This window comes from Caloenas nicobarica, chromosome Z, assembly GCF_036013445.1.
Source record: "Caloenas nicobarica isolate bCalNic1 chromosome Z, bCalNic1.hap1, whole genome shotgun sequence".
Taxonomy (NCBI): domain Eukaryota; kingdom Metazoa; phylum Chordata; class Aves; order Columbiformes; family Columbidae; genus Caloenas; species Caloenas nicobarica.
In genome coordinates, this window is record NC_088284.1 from 24,708,670 (window position 1) to 24,732,308 (window position 23,639).

Genomic DNA, 23,639 nt, shown 5'->3' on the forward strand with positions numbered 1-23,639 from the left:
GCTGGGCAGGAGCGCAACCGCAGCGAAGGGGAAGGACGCGGAAGGCGCCGCCGGGGAGAGCCGCCCGCAGCGCCCCGAGGAGCCGGCGGTGCCCGGGGGCGGCTGCCGGGGGAGGGCGGCGTGGGACGGCGCACCCCCAGGGCAAAGGGCCAGCGGGACCCGCTCCCCTGCCCCGGTCCGGCCGGGAAGCGCACCTCTCCCCGATCCCCGCCGGCCTTGCGCAGCGCGGCACTGCCTGCTTCCTCCCCGGTGCCGGCCTGGGAGCCGCCCCGCCGCCCCGATCACTTGCCATTTGCATTTCTCCGCTGCTCGGGAGGAGGCGGCAGCCTATGCCCGGAGCCGGGGCGGGGGGAGGAGGCGAGGGCCGGCGGCGGGGCCGGGACCAACGAGCCCGCCGCCTCCCGGGCCGCCCGCACCGCTCTGTGCAGCCGCCTCTTCCTTCCCCCGCGCCGCCTCTGCCGGGTGAGCCGGCGGGGGCCGTACGTGCCGGGCCGGGAGCGAAGGGAGGGTCTGCGGCTCGGCGTCGTTGCAGCAGCGCCGGCCCCGCCGCGCCGCCAGGGACCGGGTGCGGGCGCCGCCGCCGCCGGCTCTCCGCGCTGCTGCTGCGGGGCGACCGCCGCTGCTGGCGGGAGGGGCAGGGATGTGAGCGGTCGGGTCGGCTTGGCCTCCCCTCTTTTTTTTTTTTTTTTTAGATTTTCTCCCCTCCTCCAAAAAAACACCAGCCAACCAACCCCAAAAAACCTACGGGGCGTGGGGGGTGGAGGGATCCCTTGTCGCCTCCGCCACCCTCCGCTGGATCCATTGTGAGGAAATTGCCGTTCACTGGCAGCGGCCGCACATCTGGGCGGGCACATCTGGGCATGCAACATCGGCTCCCACCGCCTTCCTCCTCCGTCCTCCAGCCGGCCGAACGGATCCCTCCGGGCCGCCGGGGAGACTCCTGCCCGCCAGCCCCAGGGTCCATCTTTCAGACTGAATATTAAAAACTGGCAGCGGGGTGGGAATAAAGGCTGCCTTTTTTTTTGCCCCTGGGATTTATTTCATGGGGATGTGTTCAAGACAAGAGAGGATTCAGAAGGATATTGACGTTGTGATCCAAAAGTGCAAGGCGGAGAAGGACTGCCTGTTTGCAGGTGAGTTTCCCTCCCCGGGCGCCAGGTTGGCGGCACGGAGGCTGCTGCTGCCGCCCGCCCCAGACCCCGCTGTGCCCGTGCCCTTCGCCGTCGTTCCCGGGAGCCGTCGCCAAGCCGGCGTGCGGCTGCCTTCCGCCTTCTTATTCCTCCCCCTCCTACCCTTCCGAGGGCACGTGAGGGCAGATGCGACCAGGCGCCGGCCGGGAAGCGCGGGGGGGGACCTCCCGGGCGGGTGCGTGTGCCCCCGCTGCCTGGCGCCGCCCGCAGCTGCTGGGGCGAGCGCTTCGCGCAGCCCTGGCGCTTTTTCCGCCGGCGGGCGCTACGCGGCCGTTTGCCTGGCGGCCGGGCTGGGTCCCGCCTTTATCCCCGCACACCCGCCCGGCTTCAGGGCCGGGGGCATGGCCAGTGGCCAGCCGTCCCCCGTTCCGTGCAATCACTCCCCCGTGCCCGGGGTTTCGGGGTTTATTTGGCTTTGCCGGCCGTGATGAGCCGTCGCAGGAGCCGGGCTTGCGGCTGCCTGTTGCCGTTTCTGACAACTGGAAATCCCTGCCGTTGCCATAGCACCGGGCACTTGTTGCGAGGGGCGGTGGGGGAGATGCTGCATTTCCTTTGATTCACCCCGGCTCCACTTCCACCCACCCCCCTGTCGGTAGCTGTAAAACTTGGGCTATTTCAGCCAAAATAAAGACAAGTTGTAATAACGCAGCTATTTGTCTTTCAGATTTCAGGTACTCAGACTCCACCTTTACCTTCACCTATACTGGAGGCTCCAAAAGGTACTTTTTTTTTTTTTTACAGTAATGACTCGCTGCATTTCCTGCTGGCAGTGAGGTGCAGTGGTTCAATACCATGGCAGGCTTTTTTGTTTCCTTTCCTTTTGCAAGGAGGATCAGTAAATCATTTGCCTTCACGCACAGGTAAACTCAGGAGGGAGTGTCGAGGGAGGTGATCAGAAACGTGATCCTAGTTGCTGGAGGCTCTCCTCTGAGTGCTGCTCTGTGGAGCTTCACTGTTTTACTGTTTTATTTTGTGTGGATATGTAGAATTTCTGCTGTACACAAACTTAACAGAAACACTGCAAAGGCATCAACATGATATAAAGTTAATTAACATTAAAAAGACTGGGAAAATTTACAATTTAAATAACAAATAGGCCAAATTTCGCATCAGGACCTTATTCTCTTGCATGAAAACCGTATTTAGTCCCACAACAGGTACAAGACTGTCTACAATTGACCAAATCAAATTCCTGAGACATTAAGTGAAATGTCAGTATAGCTTATCAGGCTAGAAACGGTTTTTATTGAATATTAGTATAAATATTATTTCTAAGTGGTTCCAAGCTTTTGGTTATAAGCTGGATTGTGCATGTATACATTTTTAAATTATATTTCAGCATTTGTTGTTCGTTTTCAAAGGGAAATATATCTAAAAGCTTGAACACCCATCCTTTTTATTTCCCTGACTCTTAGTTACCTTTTACTTAATAAGGTGTTAACAGTAAATGCCTCGTCGTTCTTTTACATTTTAGCTGAATTTTACTAGACTTGGCAAGAAGTCTTGTGTTTTCTTTTTTTCTTTTTTTTCCTCAGTCTGTCTGAGAACATTGGCAATTGTTTTTCTTTCCCAGGGTATGTCAGGTTACAATACTGTGTTCCTTGCAAGTGAACCTTTCAGTGCAGCCATCGGTTCTCCCCTGTGCGTGCTTCGGGGCCTGGCTGCAGGGCCAGGCTCCCAGATGGTCCCCGGGCTGTGACATTGCTCAAAAAAACGTTTTCCCACCTCACTGCCCTGCTTCTTCCCATTAAAGGAAAAGACAACTTTTGTCATTTTCAGTGGAGTAGAATAGTTCACCAGTAACTGAGAATCTGTGTATTTTCAGGTTGCTAGTAGTGTACTCTTTCACATAAGGTTTTAGTATATATTTTGTTTTGGTCTTGTTTTAAAAGACAATCTGGAAAGGCTTGACACAGTAAAAAATATCTAACAGAAATATTATTTATTATGCTATTGAAACAGTTGAATTTGAAAGTTACTTTGCACTGCTTCCTAAATCAAATATTGCAGCAGAAACCAGGAAGTGAAAGCTGTCTATTGTTTCCATTTTTCAAGCTGATTAAAGTGAAAGCCCTAAGGGCATAACTGATGGCAAGCAAACTGGTTTAGAAATGTTGAAATGGTGTTGTTACTTCTACAACGAGAGACAGAAGAGGGCCTTACATGCGGCAGCCTAAAATTTTAACTGGGGTCAGCATTTGCTTTAGAAACTCTTGACTGGAAACTAGTCTCAGGACCTTGAAAATTCAAACTGAATTGAGAAACGTTATGCTTACAGAAATTGGTGAAAGTGGGTTGTTACTTACAGCATATTCAAATTTCACTTTCCTTTTCACATTTGAAGGACATTTAGAAAGCATCCTGTGACATAAGGGTTTCATGTTCTCTTCTTGTTTGTATTGTGATTTAGAAAGATGTTTTACAATATCCTTAGTGTGCAGTGGTGTACTCAGTGGCAGGCTGATGGTAGTAAGCTCTCTTGTGAATTACGTAAAACAAAAACCTTAGGCCTTGACTGTTAAGAGCCAAACTTGAGTTTCTCACATTGAAGATGAGTTAGTGTTTCTTGTTGGAGAAGGTGCTGGCCGAGCAGCAGCTGTACCGCTCCACATGCGGCATTTGGGCAAGTCTCCAGACAGGGTCAGCAGCGGTGACTTGTATGTGGTAACAGTTTTGGAGAGCATAAGGCTATCTGAGGATCTTTTGCTTGCATTTGGCCATGATTTTTGTCTCACTGCCACTGCCACAGCTGTGGACTTCCGGAGTGGTGACCCCATTTTTTGACTGTTGCACTCAGGAATTGTCCCTAAATGGCAGAACCTCTGTTAGCTCCTGATCACAGACCTGAGTATCAGCCAACAGGCCTTGTCCAGTTATTTCAGCTACTCAGCCTGATGACTTCGTTTTTCAAACTGACAGAAGCACAAGCTTTCGAGTAATGGTCGAAGTGGTAGATGTTCACTGGGTGGATATTCAAACTGAGAAACAGATTTAAATGAGTAAGAGTAGAAATGGTGTGCAGGGAAGACTACAGTACTTTAGCATGCATTAGCCATGCTTGGAACTAAGTCTTTTTCATGCTTTCTTTCCTTTAGATGTTCCTTTAGGTCAATGTGTGGTATGGCTTTGTTTTAGCCATGGTGGTTAGATACAAGAGCAGAAAGCCTTGAAAGAAAGCAGTATGTTTTTTGTTTGAGAAGAAGGATTCTTTGTCTTAGTCTTGTAAAAAGGAACTTGAAGATACTAGCCAGTTAAACATCACTGAGGGTTTCCCTCTGCATACTGTGGTTAACTCTAGTGCCCATGAAGGCCATTTATCAGTGGCCTGAATTTATAAACTCAGAGCCAGATTCTCAGTAAATTGGTATAAGTCTATGGCAGTTTGTGTACCAGTGCTATTTCAGTTATGATGAGGACCCAAGGTTTATTCGTGTTTGTTCTTTAAGCTGTTAAGTTTATCTGTGTAAGATTTTTCTTCTTGGGGCCACCTTCTCTGACTTTATCTGATTTTTCCTTATTGCTTGGATTGATTGCACAGCTTCTTCCTACATTAGTACTGTTCATATATTGAGGTAGTACATAACTATGCTGCAGATGAATCCAAGTATGTAGGCCTGAACCGGAGCACATTTATCATCACTTGTATTCCCATAGTAAAGTGCTGAACCAAACCCTGATGGCATGACTTAGCTTTTGTCTGAGTACAGAGGTTCCAGGGAAACCAACTGAGAACTATTATTTCTTTATTCTTTATTTAGACCTGTTCTAGTATTTCACCTTTAGGTGATATTAAGCTATTATATTGTGTAAATAATCTATGTGTAAATGATCACTGGATGGGCATAAATACACTTCACAGAGATTTCGCATTTGCGGGATTTTCCTTGAAAAGTTAAAATAGAAGAATCTCTGTAAATATGAATATATTTTTTATTGTCTGAATTATCATAAATAAACCTTTACCTATGTAATTCAGTTAATTTTCGACTGTACTACTTTTTTTTGGTTGGTTGGTTTTGTTTTCCAATGCACTTGTGTTCACACTTCCGAATTTTTTGTGTTGTTTGACACTGCAGAGATGCTTCCTGGTTTGGGAAAGATGTAACTAGCAATTTTATAGTGAAGCACATCTTTGTGCGTAATGTGGGCATTAATTATGGGACAGATTGTTGATCAGTTTAATAACTTTTAATTCCATTGTCAGAAAGCAGTAAGTAGGGTGATCAATTTATTACAAAGTGAGGTGTTCATTCAGGTGCTGTGACTGTGCAAGATTTACTCTAACTACATCTGGCAGAATGTCAGCAATTGCTGGATTTTTTATGCTTCTTACTGCAGGATCTGGAAAGGATATTAAAGTGTGTTGAGATCTGGTAGTGGTTTTTTTGTAGTGTTTTTTTTTGTCTGTTTGTTTGTTTGTTTTAATCGTCTCTTGTTTCCTTTTCCTTATTTCATGCTCCTGTATGAAACATTGCTCCTCCAGAAACAGTACAGACTGAACAGAATTGCTTATCTGTCATCTTGCAAAGAAAAATGTGTGATGCCCTCAAGTTGTGTTGTCTTTATATGTCATTTGACATGGTTCACATAGAAGCAGCACCTGGTTGTCCTGAAAAAAAGATGTTTCCTTTTTTATTGTTTTTCTCCCCCCATCCGCTTTTTTTTTTTCTGAGGCTAAACAAGGACATCATATCAGTCCTGAAATACCTCTTCATTCAAATATATACTTAACTCTCACTGGCAGCAAGGGGCAATAACAGTAATGCTGTGCATGAGAACAGATCTAATACTGCAGCATATTGTAAAAAAAATATGTAAGACCTGCAAGAGCTGAACACACAGATTAATTTTGTCAGTAAAATTCCCATCTTCTATTTGCACAGTGGACTCGTGTTCTGCTTTCCTTACTTCGGCACAATGATCATAGCAATGGCAGTTCAGTTCTGAAGAAGCAAGGAAAGTTGCATTTTGGTCTGAAGTAATTGTTTATTTTTTCTTAAAATAATGACACATAGTTAACTTAGGCTGTTTTGATTTTGAATATTTGGCTTTTAGTTTTCTGTTCAAGAGGCTAGACACAGTGCTTAATATTGTAGTATCAAAAGTTCTCCTGTAAACTGATGAATTAATTCCCACCTTACTGTAGCAGTGAAATATTTCACAGCTGGGAGCTGTGCCACTGGAAGAGTAAGTAGATTTCTTGTGGCTTTCTGTAGTTAGACTAAAACCACTATCTGAAGTCCTAGCACATTATGTCTACCAAGTGTTTGAACCACTTGACGATAAATAGATACAGATAACCTTTTTTTCCCCTTTAGTGGTATGCCCTATTGCTACTTATGTGAATTTAATAAAACTGCCTCCATGAGAGATTCCATTTGGTGAATAATTTTGAAACTCTGGTATCACTCCGATAACGCTGAAAGTCTTCAGTACAAAAAAAGCTGTGAGGAAAAATGGTTTTGGGCTAATTGAAGTGGGTTTTTATCTTAAAATTTATGCTCTATTTATATATACTGTAGCAAAAAGGAGAGAGAGAAATGAAAAGTATTTTTAAACCCAAACGTAAAATTGTGTCCATCAGAAAATATTGAAATGCATCACCTTTCTGAACATTTTCATTTTTTTAATTTGCTTTCCAAAATTATCTAGTTTAAGAACAGCCATTTTCGGATAGGTTAGTTTTAACCTCTGTCTGGTTCACTGCATGGCAGTGTGTTTATTGGCTATGCAGTGTTTGGGAGGAGGAGGCTGGACTGTTCCTTTGGAAGCCGTGGTGGCTTACGTAAGATGAAAGTGTCCATGGAAGTATGATTTAAGAAGTCAAGGAGATGATTCTTGTGGGATCCACTGCTTTGAATGGTTTTAGCTGGAATCAGTTTTACACAGTGCTTGGGAAGGGCTGATACAAGTAGAGTTCATCTTCTGTTGCTGATGGCTGTGCTTAACTTTGTGTTCAGGTTGTTAAATATGTAATTACATTCCTAAAATCTACCTGTGCTACAGTAAGAGAGGGGTGAAAACTAGATACACAGCTTGTATTTAGCAGTCTGTTTATTGCTGTTTCAAAATGGCTAGAAGATTGTACATCATCTTTCAATTTAGCTTTTCTATCAAATATAGCTTAACATTTTTGCTGGGGCAGCACCTTTTCCTAGGAGAGAAATCTATGGTATGAGATGAATCCAGTTTAACTATAGCATGGCAAGCATTGTGATTTTCATTTCTTCATTAAAGATTCTGTAGATGAAGTAACGTTGAATACAGCCTTAGGTACTTTTAAAAATCAGCTTTCTATCAGGTATTAATTAAGTTTCAGTGTTAAAATCTCTCTTTAAGACAAGCATTTTCTATTCTGTGTATTCCTATTCTGAATTTATACTGCCTTCTAATATTGACAGTGTGTGATATGTACATGAAACCTACCCATACAATCCTATAGATAGTTTTTTTATAGGTACTACAAGAAATTCAGAAGGTGTGATTTAACAAATGATTCATCCTAGAAAGACATCCAGTAGAACACTGTAGTAAAAAAGTCATTAAGTGCAATGTTGAGGGTTTGTGAAGGGCATAATCAACACTATTCTACACATGGTCATATTGAGCTCACCTTTTTTTGATGGTTCTATGTCTGACAGATCCTTCTTGTCTTGCTGTTAGAAAATCAGCGCTGTCTGAAATTAAACCATTTTGTAAAAATCATGTACTTCAGGGAGAATATGGTCTTCTGGAGATCTCTTACTGGTCTGGTGAAGTGAGTGGCTGTCCTCTTTCAGCTGCGTACTGTACTGATACTGAGAATAATATATTCAAATGATGAACGTCTGCCTTTCTGTAAGAAAAATATGTTTTTAGGCACTTAAATGACTGATCTAGTTTTCAGAAGTGCTGGACTCCCACACCACATAGTGGTCTTGGTATTACTGTGCGTTGCTTAGCACTTTTAAAAAGCATCACAATCTTCATGCAGGTGTTTTTCTCGTACAAATGTATGCACTGTTGTTTGAATGGTTCACCAGCATAGAGTTGGGAAGAGTGTTGAATGTCTTCACATGCAACGTTTTCAGTAACTTATTCTTTCTCTGTTTTCATCACATATTTTAACATATTAAGTACCTAAAAATAGACCTGTAGGCTGTCATTGTTAAAGTGTTAATGGGATAAGACAAATCAATTTGAAAGCAGAGTTCACTCTGACAAAATTAATTTCTATCACTTTTCTCTGTATTGAGACTAATACTATTTCTGGCTTTTCCTGTTAGCCTCTAATAATTTCCCGTATTTTTCAGTGCTCATAAATAAAAAGTCAGAGAGAATATAATACCTGTTGGCATATTTTTTCCATGGATTGCTTACTGTGCAGAATACAAATTCTCATTTGAATCACAGTTTAATCACTCAGAGTCAAAATACCCAGTTTAATATGTTTCAGCACCTAGAGGGAAAGTAAATTTTAAACTGCTGGGAGAGTTCACTTTAGTTACAATTAAAACTAAGAAAGAGATGAAATGTGAGTAAATGTAGGAAAAACTCCAATGTATATTTCTGCCTTGGTGTTAAATAAATCCCACTTAAGAGGACAGCTCTTAAGAATTAATGTCCTTGCTACAGGAGGGTGAAGATTTTTACAGCTGTTTCATTGAACTGACCTCATCTGAGGAAAAGGAGCTCCTTTTAACAGCATAAAATAGACTCATACACCTACTATTCTGTGCAGCAGTAGCTAGAAAATCTCACTGAAAGGACTAAACAAGGTGCAGAAATAACATCTCGTTCCCCTGACAGCCTTTTGCCTGCTCACACAAGATTGCATCCATCCTTTTTCTATGGGAGAAGGAGCAGGAAGGAGCTTTGCCCAAGGACCAGGAACAATGGTTGCTTTTATGAGTCAGACTTCTCCTGGGAGGACCCATGGTCCCCAGGGAGCTCTGTGTCAGACATCGTGTCCCCTTGCTTCAAGGGCTGAATGCCGTCATACGTGCTGTTTGCACCATTCATCTGTCATGTTTCTACCCAATAAGGTGTTTGTGACAGACAACATTTGCTCTCAAGTAGAAAAAATAGCCTATGGGTTAGATGTAGTATTCCAGGTCATTAGCTTTTCTGCAAATGATAGAGGTGGGGTTCTTTGGTTGGTTGTTTTTTTGTGGTATCACTCATTCTCGCTAATTGTTTTTCCTTAATGTTGAAAAATTAATCTTTGTTGGGGAGTTCTCACCCTGCAATAATCATACATTAAAATAATCCTACATTAAAATAATGAGGATGCTCTTTTGCCAGATTAGGACCTGGCGTTTATAAAGGTGTTAAAACCAGGAAGCACTTCCTTGTCATAAAAGTACTTGCTGACAGTCAACTGCTTGATCTCAGTAACAGCTGTATAAATCCAGAGTAATTCCACTGATGTGATGAGGCTCGCTTGGGTCCACAGCAATACTGCTGAATTTTTTATTTGGCCCTGGCTATTCCTAGTGAGTGGCAATCCGAGTAACTTTTTTTTCACCTGGGGAGCAGTTATGAAGACCAGAATTCTGTTTTCTGCCATCTTTGAACATCTGTTCTCATTTTTTAGTACCTTCCTGGATGGTGGGAGAACTGCAATTTATCCAAGGAAAAAAGCTTGCTCTGATGCATTCTTAGCAAGTTGCTGGTGTTGCAGAGGGCACACACAGAAGGCCAGTTGTCGAAACTGTTCTTTTCTTCCTTTGTCTTTTTAGCCTTAGCGTCTGAAAACCTGGTTGTTAGAGTCCTCTTTTGAGAGCGTGATTTGCTGGGCCACATGAAAACCTCTTTACCTGTCACTCACTCTCAGAATCAGTATTAAATCTTAAGCTGAGAACCAAAATGATTTCAGAGTTTTTTGTAGATATAGCTATTAGTTGAATTAGAACTGTTGATTTCTTCATGAGGACGATGTGTGAAATTTGGTAATTTTATTATATATTGGTGCAAAACAGCGGAAACATTAAAAAAAAAAGTTTTACAGTATTTTGAATGAAAAATAGAACCTTCAAATATCTAAAATTTCTGGAAAATATACTTGGTTAATGCCTTAGTGTGGCAGTTATGGACACTGTCAACAGCCTTCCTTTGTAGGTAAGGAATTACATAGTCTACTGGTTTAATACCGTTCTATGACTACATGAAATCTTTCATATGTGGTTGTAGGTCTAATGGAGTTACAGCTGAAAACTGAGCTTATTAATTCCTTTATTTTAAAAAGCTATAATACCAGGGAATTATGTTGCTGTAAAAACTTGTAACCATCCTATAGAACAAGGCTTGTTAGGCTTGACATAAAATTTCAGTAGGATTTTGTAGGCTTATATGTTGAAGAAGGCCTCACGTTTTATCAGTGGATGACAGGAACAGTGAAATTGGGTATGTTTAGGTGACAACAGGAGGAACATAATCTCTGCAAGAATCTCCTTGGGCATATAGCAGTTTTGTTAACTCAGGCCAACAGAAGTTTTAAATTAGTTTAGTGTTGGTCTCTAGAGTATGAATTAAGGAGGGACAATACTCAGCCCACCAAAGATGCAAGCTATCTTGCTTTTAGCAGACCTAAGTGCACATACTTTTTTTTTTTTAATATTTGAGTAACACGTGAGCAGCATTGCCTTTGACATACAGCCTTGATTTCTACATGTTCCCTGTGCCACATTTAGCTGTTGATGGAATTTTTACAGCAAATTTCAGTGTTAGTTAGAGCTGTTCTACCTTCATGACTGAAGTAAAATTGCATGGGATTAGCAGCCACGACTTTAGTTCTTCTGGTTAAGGTATTTTGCTGGGTAATCTAAGGACATTTCAAGTCCATGTTTTGACTGTTACATTTTATTTGTTTCTTTGATATTCTTATTTTAAATGACAAATTGTGAGAAATTCTAGTATTTATTTAGTTTTAGCTATATGTAGTGAATTAAAATAAATGCATTCTCCCTTTGAGCCACACTGTAGCGAGTAGATGGGTGGAGGGAGACTCTAGGCTCCTTCTGTATCTGAATTTATATTTTACTCATAAGCTTTTACGTACTTTAGATTGTCCCTCTTGTGATGAATAATTGCTTACTATACTGTTTCTGTGTTTAAACATCAATAAGTAGATATTAAAAAATACTACCTCATAAAAGTGCATGCCTTTATTTAAGGCATGAAGAAACACATTCATCCTGTAGTTCAGCTAAAAACTGACCTTTGCCAAGGATGACAAACACACAGAGATACGGAGTGTAAATATTCTTTACATCTAGCACTGTCTGGCTTCAAGGCAGGCGTGGATGTGTGGAGGATGCTGGCCTCCCAGTGTGCTAACGCGGGTTAGGCGTTTGCTGCCCGTGAAGAGGACAGGAGTTGCAGTTACATTAAGTCAGGACAAAAATTACAAAAGCTATTGATTTTGCTCGTGGAGAACATAAACCAATCATCATTTAGGGTCAAGAAAAGCTTTTACTCTGGCTACAAATTCCTTCCTCATTTCCCCTATTAGTAAGGCATAATCAGCCGACAGCACAGTGGGTCAAGTCTTTGAAATGCCACCATGAAAAGTGGCATGTCTTGTCTGTCATGACAATTTCTAAAGCATGTTTCCAGCGTATTTCAGTGTAACAGTTGCAGAACTCTTGATGTAAGTGCTGAGCAAACCATCATAAATTGCTGGTATTGATGAGCATTTTGCCATCGCTCTGCCTACTTACAGCGTATTCCCACCTGTATTTTGTCCCAAGTTATTTCTCTGTTGTACTTTATGTGATGTAACATTTTACCATATTCTCAGCTAATTTAAATTGACAAATTGCCATGGAATTCAGTGAAGTTGTGCCAACACATAGCACTGAGGACCTGTCTATAATTATATTCATCTTGTTAAGGAAGTTTAAATAGAGCAAAGCTAAATATAATGCAGTATGTTATCTTCATTGACTTCTCATAGAATGGTTTAATATGTGCATGATTAGTTACATACCAAACTGAAATTACACATTGTCTTTGCATTTTAGGTGACAGGTAAGGACAAGTTTCGTGGAAGATGATGAAGCGAGATGATGTAAATTATGTTCTTTGGGAGTGGCTTGTGTTTAAGGCAGGGGGGACCAAAATGGGGCGAAGTTGCCTGAAGTGGTAGAGACTCGAGAAGTTTGCCGGCATAACAAATATTGCACGCGGTTCAACGCCATGAGGAAAGGCACTAGACAAGACACCACAGTGGTCTCTTTCATTTCAGTGCTAAGGTGAGCTTGACAAAGTACTTGCCTCTCTGTGGGCAATGTAGATGTTCCCACAGGATCCCTCTGGCACAAGGAAGGTCTTGTCCCACAGGCAATACCACCTCTGCACTCCCCCTTGAAAGATAATGATGACTTCAATCTGCAGAAGTTGGAGAAGGTTTCACACCAACCCTGTCCATGCTGTTTCCGTTTTGACTGTGCCACTGGAGAGCATAGGCTCCTTAGAATTGTCTTTCCATTCCTTCCCAACTTGTCATTTTCCACCCTTCTTTCTTCTTACCTTTTCCAGAGGTGCTCTGCGTACTGATTTATTCTGACAAAAACTGGTATCTGTTGTGTTCATATTGTTGAAGCGGACAGACATGAAATAGTTGGTATTAAACAACTGTACTATGCAGGTTAACAACATCAAGCAGCTGTAGATCACTTAACTCCCAGTTCTCTTCAGATTGTATATATATCCTGAAATGTTTGTTTCAATTCTTGGAAGGTTTTACGAGAATAATAATGGGTGCTCAGACTGTTAATCAGAGTGATCACATGTTCATTGCTGTTCGTTATTCTGTTTTTGATGTCTAATATGTGGGTGGCTAGAAAAAAAAAATCACTGCTGAAATAATTGCAGCTGCAGCCTGAGTCGTTTGCTGATTTATGTTTAAAAATCTCTTTTAGCTGGGATATTTTTGAGATTTCTGTTGTACCTTAGTAAGACTGGATCAGAGATGTTTAGAAATAGTATGTATTTCAGGTCTTTCACTGTAGATGCTGCACAGGTGTAAGACTACATTTTATCCTGAACCAATAAAAGTTGTATGCTCTTGTGCATTACAGAATATGTTTTAAATAGAACTGTGAAAAAAAAATAGATGTTGCTTTATACAGTTTCCCATTCTTCATTTTACAGGGTACTTACTCTTTAAAATGCACTCTTTATGGACATTTGGGAGTCTCTCTTCAGCCACTATCTTTTAATTCTGCTCCCCCAAATACAGGAAACATTCTGATATTTCCATCAGTGACAATGCACAGTTCATTAGGTGTGTGGTGCTATTAATGGTCACTCTGAACTTCCAGGGTGTTCACTACTTGCTTTGGGGATCAAGACAATGTTCTTTTCATGTATTTTTCCCGTAATATAACTGGTTGAGTGTCACTTTTTGCCCTCTGTGATGCTGCTTGAGGTCCTCCTTGGTTGGCTTCTGCTTTGATTTATAATTATTAATATAGAAGTGACAGATGAAAGACTCATCCTGTTGCAGACCTGTTGGTAGAGTTTCACTAATGTGAGCTGGACTTCTTGGGTATGTCTGCGTTTTTTAAGGGTCAGGCTTGAAAATCAGATTTGCCTGCTCTGCAGATCATGAGCCCCGTAGGCACAGGAAATTTGGCAGGGTGGGGTGCCAGTACATACAGCCGGAGGAACGGCCATGGGCTGTGGCCTGCACAACCCTGTAAATGGAGGGAGGGTGAAATTCTTGTGCATATAGCCTGGCAGACTGCCATGGGAGCATGCACTCCCAAATTACTGCTCTCCTCCTGTGTCAGGACAAGGGTGTCTCATGACAGGCTGGCAGATCGCATGGTTACACAGAACCCTTCAGCGGGAGTCAGGTCAGGTAAAATACATCATTAACTACTTCAATGAAATAACATGGCGGGGGTGGGGAATCGTTTGTGGCCAGCAAAATGATCATCAGGCAAAGGGAAGGAATTCTGTGAGTTCAGTGTCTGTGAAATTTGGAAGAGTTGAAGATGGATCACAGACCTTTCTCATTGCCTCTGCTTCCCAGAGGGCTCCAATTCCTTCAGGTTGTGTATAAAATATTTTCTCCTAGAGAGGAGCTAAGCAGAGTACCTCTTTTCCATTGCTAATTTTATATAGTAATCTGGCGTGCACAAACCTGCAGCATATGCAGCCACTCCAGACCATATCTAATGCATGCATGCACGTTGATTTTAGACAAGTGGTTTCGGCTTTCTCTTTAGCATTCTGTCATTTCTTCTTCCTCAGAGATTTTACAGCTTCGAACACATCTGAGCTCTCCATAATAAGAACTCTTTTTTTTTTTTTTCTCAATTTTTTTCTGATTCAAATCTGTGTGCATTTTTTTAAATGTGCATGCAAATGAGTTTTGCCCCTCAGTTTCCTGGTAAGTTGCCCTCGTGGCCCAGAGGGTGGCAGAGATGACTCACTGAGTAGATGAAGGAAAGGCTGTGTATGTTGTGTATTTAGACTTCAGCAAAGCCTTTGACACCGCATCCCACAGCATTCTCCCGGAGAAGCTGGCAGCTCATGGCCTGGATGGGTGTACTCTGCGATGGATAAAGAACTGGCTGGATGGCCGGGCCCAAAGAGCTGTGGTGAACGGAGCCAAATCCAGTTGGCGGCCGGTCATGAGCGGCGTTCCCCAGGGCTCAGTATTGGGCCTGTTCTGTTTAATCCATTCATCAACCATCTGGATGAGGGGATTGAGTGCACCCTTAGTAAGTTTGCAGATGACACCTAATTGGGTGGGAGTGTTGATCTGCTGGAGGGTAGGAAGGCCATACAGAGGGATCTGGACCGGCTGGCTCGTTGGGCTGAGGCCAATTATAGGAGGTTCAACAAGGCCAAGTGCTGGGTCCTGCACCTGGGTCATAACAACCCCAGGTAGCGCTACAGGCTCGGGGAAGAGTGGCTGGAAAGCTGCCTGGCAGAGAGGGATCTGGGGGTGTTGATTGACAGCGGCGGAACATGAGCCAGCAGTGTGCCCAGGTGGCCAAAAAGGCCAACAGCATCCTGGCTTGTATCAGGAATAGTGTGGCCAGCAGGACTAGAGAAGTGATGGTGCCACTGTACCGGGCGCTGGTGAGGCCCCACCTTGGATCCTGTGTTCAGCTTCGGGCCCCTCATCATAAGAAGGACATTGAGGTATTAGAGGGAGTGCAGAGGAGGGCGACGAAGCTGGTGGGAGGTTTGGAGCACAAGTCTGATGAGGAGCAGCTGAGGGAACTGGGGCTGTTTAGCCTGGAGAAAAGCAGGCTGAGGGGAGACCTTATCGCTGTCTACAACTACCTGAAAGGAGCTTGTAGCATGGAGGGTGTTGGTCTCTTCTCCCAAGTAGCAAGCGACAGGACAAGAGGAAATGGCCTCAAGTTGCGCCAGGGGAGGTTTAGATTGGATATTAGGAAAAAATTGTTCATGAAAAGGGTTGTCGGGCATTGGAACAGGCTGCCCAGGGAAGTGGTGGAGTCACCATCCCTGGAGGTGTTTAAAAGGTGTTTAGATGAGGTTCTTAGGGACATGGTTAAGTGCTGGAGTTAGGTTAGGTTATGGTTGGACTCGATGATCCTGAGGGTCTCTTCCAACTGAAATAATGCTATGATTCTATGATTCTACCATTGCTCTTGTCCCCATGGCCTGGAGGGCGGCAGGGGTTCTGCACCTTTGCTTGGGAGAGCACAAACATTTGACCGAACGTGGTGGAGCCTTGTTGCAGGAAGAGATTCGCTGCTTCCTTGTTGTTACTGCTGCTGCTGTTGCGTGAAGGGCTATAGAAGAGGAATCTGGAGGGCGTGGTGAAAATAAAACACACAGGTCAGCATTCATCTCTGAGTGTAAAGTGGGACTCTGGCTGTGTGTGCGAAGGCATCTTTATTAAGAGATTGTGTGTTAAACAGTGAAGACAGAATAAGACGTTATTTGTTGCCATATACTTTCATCTACAATTAAAACACTTTCAACAACAATAAGCATAAATATCTGTTTTCTCATTATCTGTTTACTTCTGTATTTTCTCAGAGTTGTTTATAATTTATTTTTAATGATAATGAATAATTCCGGCAGAAGGTTGAAGCTGGGCATGTTACATATTATGGTAGTGTTATTTCCTTCAAAGACACAGTGCCAGGTTTTGTTTGATTTTAGGGCTGAGGATGATCAATATCACACCTTATTCTAATATTTCTAAATAATTTTTTTTAAGATTAGTTTATACATCTGACTGACATGCATTCAAGGCTCACGTAATTAAAACAGTTGAGCTGTTCTCCCCCTAGTATTTTGGAGTTCCTTGTTGGATTCTGCCCATGGCTTTGCAGTGGCATTATATTGATTGGGACAGTAGCTGCTACTGAGTGAGAATCCTTTACAGCTTTCAAACTTCAGTGATTTCAATGCCTAATGATTGCAATATGCTCATGATTAACTAGATAATGTACTCTGCTGAAAAATCCTTGAATTGTGAGATGAAGGCTGAGTAGGCTGCGGTGATGCTGAGACTTTCCTGTGTAGATCATTTTCATTTGGAAGGTATTTGGTCAGAACTGCTGAGGTTTTTATTGTTGTACTTGATAAGTTTCAGGAGATTATTGCATAAACATTTTCATTTTGCTGCTGATTAGTATTTTGACTGAAACAAAATATATAAAATGTTTCTACATTTAGCCTGTTCCTCTCCACTGTAAGACTATGTAAACTGATGAGATGATGTAAGCCTAGCTAAAGGGAAAGAGCAGTTTAATTTCCTTGATATGGTCATATTTTGCCTTTATCATTCAATTTACTCCCTTTAGAGATTATTGGAGTAATTGAGGTAAATATTTAACATCTGGCCAAATTTCATTTTGAAAGAATTTCATTTATAGTTCAAATTGATTTGATGCGTTTTGCTGTCTTAATGCCTGTAGCTGCAGTCATCTGCATAAAGCTGAAGCAATGCTACTGGGTATATTTGCACTTGAATAACTTAACCCTGTGTATCTGCCTGGCCATCTATCTAGCTAAAAATCCTTCTCAGGTTTATATGGGATTGATATGTATTTACAGAGGCTTCAGTGATTCCTTTGTTAGTGTTATTTTCATTAACATTGACCATCTCAGATGGTCAGTGTCATGGTCAATAGGATTTTGAGAGGAAAATAACTGGTCAGGCAACTACCATTACTTAAACTTGTGAGGGATTCTACTGTATCTGAGAATTTCATCAGGATCCTCCAACATGTAACATGCCATCCTGGGGTGCATCCAGCACAGCATGGCCAGCCGGGCAGGCAGGCGATTGTCCCGCTCTGCTCTGCACTGGTGCGGCCTCACCTGGAGCACTGGGTGCAGGTTTGGGTGCCACAGGATAAAAAGGATATAAAGCTACTGGAGAGTGTCCAGAAGAGGGCTGTGAAGTTGGGGAAGGGTTTGAAGGGGAAGCTGTATAAGGAGTGGCTAAATTCACTGGGTTTGTTCACCATGGAGAAGAGGAGACTGAGGGGAGACCTCGTGGCGGCTGCAGCTTCCTCACAAGGGGAGCAGGAGGGGCAGGCGCTGGTCTCTTCTCTCTGGTGACCAGTGACAGAACCCGAGGGAATGTCAGGAAGATGTGCCAGGGGAGGTTCAGATTGGACATTAGGAAAAGGTTCTTCACCCAGAGGGTGCTGGAGCACTGGAACAGGCTCCCCAGGGACATGATCACGGCCCCAAGCCTGACAGGATTCAGTAAGCAATTGGACAACACCCTCAGACACATGGTGTTGTCCTGTTCAGGGACAGCAGTTGGACTTGATGATCCTTGTAGGTACCAACTGAGGACATCCTGTGATTCTATATATTTGTGTTGATGATGGGAAGGTAGGTCACCGAACTTTCAGCTTTCATTATTTCATAACCAGCTATTTCACAATTACACTAGTGAAACAGCAAATGACTTGATATGTCTTGAAAACAGCATGCTAAAAACATATACCTTTTAGAATAAAATCTAAAATAACTTTCTTTTCTGTTGAAAGTGAAGATGGATGAACATGCCAATCAAGTGCCAGTGTACTAGTAAGGAGGCAGTGGGGCATTTGTGTCAGAAAGCCTTAACACTTGTTGGCCTTTTGAACCATTCTCCAAGTGTCTGTGGAATTAAATTTATGTCTTATAGCACCTGTCTCGCAGGGCACACTGGCCTGTGTCAGGTTTCCCATGCATGGGAGCCGCCGGAGCGGGGACTCAGCTGCTGGCAGCCCGGGCAGGCTGCTGGGGACGGGCTTTGCAAAGGGAATGTCCTGAGGTGCCCAGTGGGAAAAGCTGCCAGGCTTGTGTCTCGCGACATGCACTCTCACAGGATTTAGGTACATGCCTCCTCTCTGGAGTCACGAAGCATTAGGCATCTACACCATCACTTTTTGTTCGAAAATACAGCTAAACGATTTGTGGTAGTTGTTCCCTTTCCTTCGGTAGCATATGTTCCTGCTCCAGAGGCAGAGATATCAGGATGCTCAGCTGTGAGACCGCACAGCACAGCCAGCCCCACAATGAGGCTGCTCTGGCCTGAAAACAGCCCAAAAGTTTCTTAAAACTTCTGCATTGTCCAGGCCCTTTGTTATTTAGCTGTGGAGGTTTCTAAAATTTGGTCTCACAATTCTAAAATGTTTCTGACACAATTCTTTTGTACGCCTGTGGCTAATTGTGTAAGACTGCTTGGACACAGGATCCAGAGCAGAAACGTAGGTGCTTAGGGGACCCGACTGGTTAGAAAAGGAGATGTCAAAAGACTTTTTAATGATCATTCAATCTTCTGTCTCCTGGGTCAGCTAATGAGTTCCTTTTGTGAAGTGAAACTCATCTGATGTCAGTTGACATATCTTCATGTATTTTTCAATGTAATTTTGCTCTAAATCCATCTTTTAATACAAAGCAGTTGTGAGATTCTTGCCTCACTGTGGTGTTTCAAGTAAGTGACAGTTTCAGCTCCAGCGTACTGTCTGTGTAAGATTTGAGAGCCACTGAATTGTGAAGGATACATCAAGCCCTTGACACCTAGGATATATTTCATCAGTAAAGAAAAATAACAGCTTGGGGTTTTTTTTTACTGGTAAAGTCTGTATATTTTGATCCCCAAATAAATATATCTCATTCTTACAACTTAACCTCAAGCTGCCTTGGTGCTATGTGGTTTATAACCAGTTTCTGTGCTCGTGTATTCTCTTTCTCAGATGATATGTTTTAAAAAAGTGAGAGATAATAGAGGAGAAGGTCTAGATTAGATTATTTTTCACAAATGAGTACTGCATTGATGAAACAATGTAATCCAATCACAAGTTTAAGAATCTGAGCATCTATGTTGTATGAATGCATATACTTGCATTCAGATATTATATATATTGAATATTTGAAAGCATATGTAAGGTGCTACTTAATGGCATAGGGGAAGGTGACACACAGTCGCATCAGCATGGACATATGTGAATCTCAATGATAAGAAATGCTGTTAGGTCAATTTTAAAGCAAAACAATCATGCAGGTTTTGCATGTCTAGCAACTCATTGAATGCTGTTGTCTCATTTCATTATGAAGTCTACAAATACAAAGGTTTAGTGACATCGGGGGTGTCCCTGGCTTCACTGGAGTGCTTTGGGACATTGCAGGAGTAATGCAGGAATAATTCACTGCCCGATGTCCAGCTTCATGCCTTCTTGTAGCTATGCAGACAAAGAAACCCTCTTGAGAAAAAAGGAGAGGATTTTGGAATGTAAATGAAATGATTGAAATTGATTAAAAAAGCTAGGAGTAAAGTGGAAAATATGTTTTGTTACTGTATTTACAGAGGCAAAATAGACCACAGAAAAATAAAATAGAGTACAAATTGGAGCAGTGGGTAATTGTATATGTATTGAGTACAGCTGCGTAGAATAAGGCAGGTTTTATCAGTAGGTATTATGGACAAAAGTCCATATGGACAGATACCTGAAACATTGCCTCTCTCTTGCCAACCATCAAGTTCTTGATCTAAAGCATGAGTCCTCCAGGTCTTGCAAAGATGTATTTTTTTTTCATATGCATAAAGAACATAGTCTTTATTAGTCTAATTCTGAGAAATAATTGTCCAGTTTTAGATTTTACTTTTTAAAAAACCAGAAAACTCAAGAAAGATAATCTATTGGGGAAACTGCCCCTAAAACATTGCAGTCTGATAAAATCATAGGACATTTTAAATGGTGGCCATGCTGTGTACCACGATCAGATTCAAATTTGGCTTTAAATTAATTTGTGTCCCTATGAGTCCAATTGTAAACTGTAATAGCAATCACTAGATCTAACTCCTGGCTGAACTAGCATTTTCTTTCCAGGCAAACAAATTAAAACTGTTAATTACAGAATAGCTTTTGGATGTATATAGCCTAGCTTCTTATTAAAATACTTTACTTTATGGCTGCAATCTGAAAACTGAATGCTTGCAGATTTGCAAGTGTAAAGATGAAGAAGAGATTTGTAACATCTGTCTAATTGTCAATGGGATTTTAAATATGGATTGCAATCCTGATTCACAATAATTTACTCATGTAAAGAGGTTACAGCGGGGGATGCTCAGGTAAGGGTTCAGAATGAAGTCTACAGAAGTATTTGGGGACTGTGGTTGGTGGAGTTACCTCCAGGAGCTGCAGTGAGGTGTGGGTCTGTTGCTGGTCCTGTTACACATATTTGAAAAGCAGCTCTCATGATAGTCCAAAAGTAAAAACCTGAGATAGGGCATCATTGAAAAGGTAATATCCTTAAAGCTTTTCAAAGTTCCTCCTAAACTGAAAATGTGCAGTCTTGCTAGGACCTGTTAAAATGGAGAAGAGAAATAAGAAAAATAGATCTGGATATATTTGGAGATTTACAGAAATACTTGTATTTGGAGACATTCATACTGCTGCAAGAAATGTAAGTTTGCAGCACACACTATTGTGCGCTGTCTCCTGACACTGTACCTGTTGTGGGTACCGCTGCCAGCAGCTCAGCCCCCCACAGCCGCTGCTCGCTCTCCCAACAGCTGGAATCGCAGGGGTCTGCTGTCTCAGCTCTGTCCCCCCAAAAATTCTGCCCACTCCCAGGATACTCACTGGTGGGACAGCATGAGAAGGAGAAATTGCCTTGAATTTCTGTAAGCACTGCTAAGCAGTAACTATAATGTCGCTGTGTTATCAACACTGTTCTGGTCACAAATCCAAAACACAGCACCATACACTCTACTATGAAGAAAATTAACTCTATCCCAGCCAAAACCAGTACAGTACCGTACTTCCACAGTGATAATTCAAGAAATATCTAACACATAAACCAAGAGGATGTGTGTCACCTTGCACTGACACTGGCATTTTGGGGAATTTTGGGGAATTTTTGCCATATAGGAAGTAGGAAATATTTTGCAGGTCAGCAAGTCCCTTTCTCCCCTCTCTAATGACATTTAAATTGCGAACAATTTCCTTTGAAATCAATACAGTTTGATGGAATTATAACCAAGGAAAAAATGAAGGAAATAATTCTCTTTCAATCTTGTATGCAACCTTTCCCACATCTCAGACTGTGGATCACTTTGATCCTAAATTTGCATAAACACCACAAAATGTTTTACAATGTAATCAGAGCATATTAAATGTTTATATCTGTTCCTAATATTACTTTAAATATATACCTCATGTTTCATGTAGGTGTAGACACTCAGTCTGCATGAAACAAAAGTCTTTGGTGAAGTGAGACACCAGGAGCACTTTCTGGGTTCAGGGAAACTAAGGAAGGTCAGGATAGCATTCTGCAATTTATTCTTCAGGGGATTTATTTACCTGACCAAAAGATATTTTCCTCCAGTGATTAACTTTAAAATAAACCTTTGAGCACTTTTGTTCAACAGACATGGAAAAATGTCTGAGGGACAATCTGTTTTAATTCAGATCTTCCTTTTTAATTTAAGACTTCTGGTAGCAATGGGAACTCGGAGATATTCAGTAGACCTGAAAAAAAGATGAATGACTTTTATACTGCCATATACTTAATCCATCAGTGCTGAGACACTTTAAAATTAAAATATACGGTCCCTTTAACTGTTTTTTACTGTATACATTTGTTAAAGAAGGGTGTCTGATGTGCACTCTTAGAGCAGCACAGGGCTGTGGGTTAGAGCCAGTGATCTGTGTACTTTCTGGAGGCAGGAGTGGGAATGTCAGCCCCCTGCCTCCTATTCACAGAATCACAGAATCACAGAATGTCAGGGATTGGAAGGGACCTCAAAAGATCATCTAGTCCAATCCCCCTGCCAGAGCAGGAACACCAAGATGAGGCTGCACAGGAAGGTGCCCAGGCAGGTTTTGAATGTCTCCAGAGAAGGAGACTCCACAACCTCCCTGGGCAGCCTGTTCCAGTGCTCTGGCACCCTCACTGTGAAGAAGTTTCTTCTCATACTCAGATGGAACCTCCTATGCTTCAGTCTGTGCCCATTGCCCCTCGTGTTATTGTTGGGCACCACTGAAAGGAGTCTGGTCCCATCCTCTTGACACCCATCCTTGACATATTTATAAACATTGATGAAATCCCTTCTCGGCCTTCTCTTCCCCAGGCTGAACAGACCCAGCTCTCTCAGTCTCTCCTCATAAGAAAGATGCTTCAGACCTCTGATCATCTTCATAGCCCTCCACTGCACTCCCTCCAGTAATTCCTTGTCCTTAGACTGGGGAGCCCAGAACTGGACACAGGACAGTCTGTCCTAACCTTACTCCCATTTAAGCATAAGTGCTCTAATTCTGCTGTGAAAGTGGCCTCTGTCTACCTGTAGGTACATATATACATCGCAATGTCAGTAGATATGTAACGTGTAGATATTTGTCTTCTTTTTCTAAGGAGCCTGAGGCTCTTCTGCACAAAGTAGCTCTCAGTACTGAATGTTTCTCCTTTTGTAAGAAGTGTTTCTACTGCTGTGCCTTCTGTACAGAAGGCATTTTGTGTTGCGAATGTTGTTTTGGGTGTGTTAGAAATGCTCTGTCTGACAGGAAAAGGTTATCACGTATCCTGAAGATGCTCACAGTGTGAATTCACCTGACCTTCCCTAGGGAAATGAGACCTTCCCTAGTGTTTTGCCCTTGGCTTTCATATACAGGTCTACCTGGTCACCCATGGTGTTTCGGAAAAGCACTGTTGTCTGAGCAGCATCTAAGATCTCCCTAGCTAGATCCTGATCTTTCAGAGAACCAAAGCAGTTTTTAGCAGTATCCAGTTTATATCAGTAGAAGCTTTTTAGAAACAGGTCAGACTCGCTAGCTTCATCACTCTACTTGTGTGGGTCCTCCTCCAAAAGTGAAATTATGGGGATGACAGTGATAAAGGGTAAACTGGGAGAGGGAATAGGATTCAAGGACACAACAAGCAAAGATTGAGGGCTGCTGTTACCTCTGTCCTCTTCTGTATGGTCAGTGGGAGATAGAGTTGGGTCATGTAAACTGTAGCTGC

At 42.4% G+C, this 23,639-nt stretch overlaps 1 protein-coding gene across 2 annotated transcripts in view; it reads left to right on the forward strand.

The window, feature by feature from the left end:
- Positions 1–848: 848 nt before the first annotated feature.
- PARP8 (poly(ADP-ribose) polymerase family member 8) overlaps positions 849–23,639 on the forward strand; it is a 119,524-nt gene continuing 96,733 nt past the window's right edge. For both annotated transcript variants that reach the window (XM_065655993.1, XM_065655994.1), the window contains exons 1-2: positions 849–1,133; positions 1,855–1,909. In XM_065655993.1, coding sequence (XP_065512065.1) covers positions 1,043–1,133; positions 1,855–1,909 — 146 coding nt within the window. In that variant the 5' untranslated portion in view covers positions 849–1,042. The remainder of the gene's footprint in view (positions 1,134–1,854; positions 1,910–23,639) is intronic.